This window comes from Sebastes fasciatus, chromosome 19 (assembly GCF_043250625.1).
Source record: "Sebastes fasciatus isolate fSebFas1 chromosome 19, fSebFas1.pri, whole genome shotgun sequence".
Classification (NCBI taxonomy): Eukaryota; Metazoa; Chordata; class Actinopteri; order Perciformes; family Sebastidae; genus Sebastes; species Sebastes fasciatus.
The window spans coordinates 10,647,984-10,654,633 of record NC_133813.1 but is presented as its reverse complement, the minus strand read 5'-3'; the positions used below and the strand labels follow the sequence as shown (position 1 = coordinate 10,654,633).

At 40.3% G+C, this 6,650-nt stretch overlaps 1 protein-coding gene across 1 annotated transcript in view; it reads right to left on the bottom strand.

Moving 5' to 3' along the window:
* Positions 1-3,289: 3,289 nt before the first annotated feature.
* tsc1b (TSC complex subunit 1b) overlaps positions 3,290-6,650 on the bottom strand; it is a 30,047-nt gene continuing 26,686 nt past the window's right edge. Inside the window, exon 22 of the mRNA XM_074616772.1 lies at positions 3,290-5,970. Within this exon, the coding sequence (XP_074472873.1) occupies positions 5,274-5,970 (697 nt within the window). The 3' untranslated portion in view covers positions 3,290-5,273. The remainder of the gene's footprint in view (positions 5,971-6,650) is intronic.

Sequence of the window (6,650 nt, the reverse complement as noted above, 5' to 3'; positions counted from 1 at the left end):
GTCTGAGTTAGGTTTTGCGCTATAGGTGTACATATCTTGAATATTATAATTACACGTCTTCAGATGAATTCAAACTTTACTTCCTGTCAAAAAGAATCTAATGAATTCTTGCATGAGGATTTTACCGAGAGCAAGAGCCCCGACATCCTCCTCGGAGTGCAGCCCCAACTTTACACAAGCTCGGATGTCTTCTTTCCCCCCCCTCATACACTTTCACTTCATTCAGATCATTTTCACAGGGCTTCATTTCAAGTTGGCACAAAAAAAAGGAAAGAATCCCTTTGCTTGAAATACTTAAGATTTATGTTTAAATTTTCATGGAATCTTTGAGAACATTGAGGAGCAATTTCACATTTGCACTGACATCTAATTTCTCAAGTAGAGTCTGAAAGCACAAATTGCCAAGGATTCCCTATGTGCCCAATTATCCTGCATCAATTTCCTTGACCCTGCGGAATGCTGGTAAATTAATCATACCACTTTTTTCCTTTTTTTTTTTTTTGGACTCTCTCTCGTGAAATACATATGCACACGTTTGATAAACTAATCATACTTGGTCGGTTATACTCACAAAAAATGATTCAGTCCTGGAAGCAGGAGGAGAGTTAACAGCAAGGCCCAGGGAATTGGGAGCTGATAAAACACACACACACACACAGTCACGCATGTACATACACAAACCACACACACCAAAACAAAAAATACAAAATGACAGGATGCCGTTAGTGAACACACTGTTAAGTTTCTGAATTTTATGTTTGTTTTCTACAATGTACATGTTTGTATAGAAAAATCAAATAAATTACTGAATTAATAAAACAGATTTCATTGTATAAATCAACGTGGATGCACTTTTGTTTAAGCATGAGTAATATTGCTGGTTTTGGGTTATTGTCTGCTGTCTTTACAGAGGGTGTTTTTAAACTGTGGTGTTACTATTTCCTTACAACCTCAACTAAATTGACATATTTAAAAAAAAAAAAAAAACATGGAGTGAGAAAAATAACACCTTCTTGTCAATATCATCAATTCTGCTGTCATATATTGACCAGCACGGTTAACAGCCTAAGCATCTGAATCATCTTCAATCATCAACTGTGTAACACCATATTTACCAGACTGCCTTACCTGTTGATCTCAACATCATGGCTGCGCAGTCTGGTGTTTTTGGAGCAACAGTGTCCTCTGGTGGAAACAGGACAACAAACAGAAGGATACAAGTAAATACAAACAACATGGAAACAGGGACTCTCCTACAGTATCTGTGAGAAGAAGAAAAAATAATCAGAAAGTTACTCACCTTCTTTTTTTTTAGGAAAGTCAGCAGAAATGATGAGATAATCTAGAAAGAAATCAAACAGTAAAGTTTAAATTGGATGACAAAACATTTTAAGCACAACTGTCTTATATATATATATGTTGGATTTGACAACATGTCAGTCTCAATACTCACCTCTGTATTTATTTACTGAAGGAATAACTTCACATTTCGGGTAAATACGCTTATTATCTTTCTTGCCAAGAGTTAGTTGTGAAGACAGTCCAGTAAATGTGAAGTTATGAACCATATGGAAGTTCACAGTTAGTTTATTTAGATGCGCGGATTAGCTGCGCGTTAATTAGTGGTCTTCAGGCAGCTGGTTGCCTAGGTACCTGGTTGCCTAGCCACCTGGTTGCCTAGGTAACCTTGGACAGGGCTAGCTGTTTCCAGTGTTAGATGATGCTAAGCTAAGCTAATGGTTGATATTCCTTCACGAACTGCATCACTGCAGCAATACTTCAGGAATAAATTATACAATTTTTACAAAGGTGTAACTGTACTGTCACATTTTGTACAAAGTCTGTATTTTTTCTACTGCTAGGTACCACTGTAGGCTACCATATCTACTAGCTTAGCCTACTGCTAATAGCAGTAGGCTAGATAGCATTTAGTGATGTTTCAGTTTTTAATAATTAGTGCCATAGATAGGACAGACTATCATTTGAAAAATGTTGATATTAGTGCCTAAATGATATCGGAGTTTTAGTACAGATATCAAACAATACACTTACTTTAAAGGGGACATATGGTGCTCATTTTCAGGTTCATACTTGTATTTTGTGTTTTACTAGAACATGTTTACATGCTGTAATGTTCAAGAAACCCTTTATTTTCCTCATACTGTCTGCCTAAATATACCTGTATTCACGCTCTGTCTGAAACACTCCATTTTAGTGCATTTCAACGGAATTGCGTTGCTAGGCAACGGCTTGGGTCCATGTTTACTTCCTGTCAGCTGATGTTATTTACATACACTGCAACAGGAAATAAACTGGGACACATTTAGAATGTTTATGTTTAAAACTGTGTAATGATCTATATATATTGTATATTTATGACATCACAAATGGACAGAAATCCTGACGGCTTGTTTCAAACCCACAATTTCTGAACACGGGCTGTGAGTGTTTCTCCGTATATTGAGCGTTTCGATAGTTTAACAGTATTTATATAGCACTTAAACTTGCTTTATAATATAAAAGACATGAAAATCTCACTTTTTACAATATGGGGACCTTTAAACAAAAATATGCTAAACTGCTTAATGCATCCCCTCTGACCCCATGCAAAGGCCCTCCAGCTAGTGTTAAATGCATGTGAGAAACACTTCTCCTGAATGAAATATAGCTATTCTAAATTAGAAAAGTGTATGGATTTAGATTGGGAAAAATCTAATCTAATAAACAAGCCTGATAATCTGGCCATGCATTAAAAAAAATGGAAATAGAAAATTGTGAAAAATGATAAGTCACAATTTCCCAGAGCCAAAAGTGCCCGACCAACAGTCCAAAACTAAAGTTATTCAGTTTACTATGGTATATGACAAGGAAAAGGAGCAAATCTTCACATTAAAGAGGATGCAAAGATGGGAATGACTAAAACGATAAATACCTTAGTTTACCAAATACCATAGTTTTCGGTCTATCGACTAATTGATTAATCACTTAATCGTGCTTTTGTGCCTTATATCACAGGGCTGATCACAAAAGAAAATCATCCTGTATGCCATTGTACACTCATTCATTCTCTTTTCATCTGTTTTTCTATCGAGCTGTAAAACCAACAAAACAGTTTAGAAGGACGGACTGACTCTTTTCAGTCTGCAAACATCTGAAAGTGTCCAGTCCCAAAAACAAACTCAACCTTCACTGGACATAATGAAAACAACACCTTGATGCCGCATTTCCACAGAGGTGCAACTGGAGGGGCTTACATTCAGCAGCAAAAAAAAAATGTCAAAACTCAGAATTGTAGTGCAAAACATTGAAGACGATCTTTATTGTTCACAGTTAAACACAAGCCACTGCTTTAAGAACTTCCTTTTTTTGCCGTTTTATCCCAGATTCTCCAGCTCTGGTCAGAGTCCTGGTTCCTTCAGTTTGTGCTGATTGTACCTTCTGTCTTGGTTTGCGGTAGTTACTACGGTTGGCATTTAAAGTGGATTGTTGAACATGCTTTAGATAGCGAGGCAAAAGGAAGTGACAGCAGGAGTTCCCGGTGGACAACAGGATATAGATGACTTTCAATACCAGAGTTTACTTCTAATACTCAGAAGAAACTCCACGTTTATCAGACCTGCAGAAGGGAACCTGATCGGACAAGATGCTTTTGGTTTCCCACGCTGTACCAGCAGAATGTACACGCAACATGAGAAAACAACACTTCTGTTTAGAGATGCTTGAATTCAGCCAGAACACAAATGTTTGCATCGCACTTCGAAATGATCAGCTGGTTGTCGTCTTGAACAGAAAAAAGGTGATTTTTATAGCTTGGGCTTGTGTCACTTGCCAGGTCTGATTCAAATTTAGGATATGTACTTCATGGCTGAATAAATAAAAAAAAAAAAAGATACAACAGAATGTGGAATTCATAAACAAGCATACAATTTCATCAGTTTCTAAATTTCACACACTTTCCTCATTGCATCTTTGCTGAAATACGAGAACCATCACGACTGCATCACCTACAAAACACATTCTCTCTCTGGCTTATTTTGGACAAAAACGCAATGGAGTTTTGTATGGAAATGTCAGGTTTCCCAATTCAGTCAACCTCCAAGATATCCCCAGAACAAATCAAACATCTCTACGTACTCGCCACCTCTGCCGCTCTGATGTAACACTCAACATGCACTCTGATATCAAAAACATATTTCGGTCCGCAGTCAACGCCAAAGCATGCCGAACAGATGATCCTTCTGGTGTTTTTTAATAACCAATTGGATTTTAAAGTGTCAGTACACCCAAACTACAAAAAAAATGGTATGTATGGTATTGACTACAGTTGTATTTGTCCATATTTTGAGATATTTATCTCTGGAAATTCCCGTCTCCACGGTCAACACAATGGAGGTGAAAGGAACTTTATTTGTGGTGCTCACAGCATTTACAAATAACATCTAAAAATGATAACAGCAACTTGTCTTTGCAGAAACTGTTCCTTAGTTTAGAGAGGTTTGTGGATTATCCAAAGGGACTATTTCTTCAGTAGAAAGCAGTTCCAATGAAATATCAGAAAAGGTTTGTGGATTATTTAAAGTAACTGTCACACAGAAGACAAGTGGCTGCTGAGCTTTTTTTCTTCTTTTAAATGTGATTTTTCAATGTTGTGAGTAACACAAACAAAATTCCATTCACTTCTTTATGTTGGCTGTGGAGGCAGAAATCACAAAATTTGGGCTAATTAAAGAGAAACTATCTGCATGGCTGATACAACTGGAGCCAAGTGGGATTTTTGTAGTTTGGGTGAACTAATGACTCACAGTGTCACGTGTAAGATATTGATAACGGTGTCACGTGTAAGTTATTAATAATAGTGTCACACGTAAGATATTGATAACGGTGTCACGTGTAAGTTATTAATAACAGTGTCACGAGTAAGTGACTGATAATTTCGATCACTGTCGGCATATCTTTGAGCGTCTTTGTCTCATAACCAAAATCATAAGACTAGCATCTCCACTGGTAACAACACATCGACTTTGTATCCCGGTCACCTTGTCAAAATTCTTAAGGGGAATGACTCAGTATAAAAAAAATGAAAAGGAAAAAAAAAAAATAAAGTAGAAAAACATTGTGGGAAATCCTGTTGTCCACTCAGAGGAATGGAACAAATAACACTGAATTCCAAAGAGTTGCTGACATGTTACTCTTCTGCTGATTTGTAGCTCTTCTCCATCGTTGAACTTCAGTCTCTCAATCTCCGCCCTGCGTCCCGGCTCAGTTCTGTGTCTCTAACTGTGCTCGTGATGTGTTTCGTTATAGTCCATGATCTTTAGCTGCTGCTGCCGGGGACGCCCTGAACCCGCCTGACCCCGCCCTCCACCTGACCCTGCCCCTGCCCCTGCCTTCCTGCGGGGGCTTACCTGGCTGGAGGCCCGCTGCTTGGGCTCAGAGGGGGGCTCCTTGGTGGGCACAGTGAGAGGAGCGGCGAGGGCGTGGGCGAGAGCTGGGGCGGGGAGGGGCGGAGTCGGGATGGGGGGAGGTGCTGGGCCGACGGGGACGATATAACCCGGGCAGGGCGGCTCCACGCACAACTCAGTCTTCAGGCCGTGGGCGAGGCCGGCCAGACGCGTCGGCGGTTGCTCCTCGTCGCACTGGCTCTCGCTCTTGTTGCGGAACAGCTCGCGCGCCCTCATGCCCAGGAAGCTCTTGGCGCTGGGGTAGGAGCCCACGGTGAGCGGCGCGTCGGAGGGGGGCACGGGTGCGAGCGAGTTGGAGTAGGGACAGGACGGGGAGGGCTCCACCAGCAGGGGCGGGGCCAGGTCCTGGCTGCCGTTGATGGAGTTGGCTGTTGTCTTGGAAGAGTTGCTCGGCTTTGGTTGCCGTGGCGATAAAGTGCTGCCGTTGCCCCGAGGGGAGTCGCGTGGTGGTCTACTGTCCACCTCCTCGTTGGTGTGATGTTTACTTTGTCCATCTGGCACCATGACACTGTGGAAGACAAAAATATTCAGAAAAACACTCAAGAACTCTGTTGATAGATCAGATGAATCAAGTCTTTATGTGAGTACCATTATCGATACAGTACCACTAACATTTACATAAACACACGCATTACATTTATTCACAGAGTAACCAGAGCTTTGGTTTATCAGGACTCGCTTGGTGCTTATTAGACACCTAAACCTGGTACAAGTTGCATTCTTCTATTATTGTCTTTATGACAAACATAAGATGTTTACTACTCTAAAGTTATTAAAAATAGCAGTCTGAAGCAGACATTCATTTGTGGATGGTAATGCTATCATTAATATAGTATAATAAAAAAAGAAGGGAAGCACTCGTTTTGATTAATTTAAACTGTACTATTAACTATTTGGGTCACATACAGTTCATGGTTTGTAATAAGGTAACGTTAGCACTCATTTAGTGGTTGCCTAGCAACATATAAAATAAAAAGAGGCAGCAAGATAGAGCACCGTCTGTGCTGCAGCACCTCTTTTCACCCTGTCTGAGCTCCTGCCCCTACAGTCAGACCTGATTTGTCAACTGCACCAAACTCTTTGGACTCCGCTCCAGCTCCGCTCTAACTAGCTTTGTTCGATGGCGTGTCAAACTATCTGCTAGGCAGATATTATGCAAATGTGTTACTTGGTGATATCAACACTTTA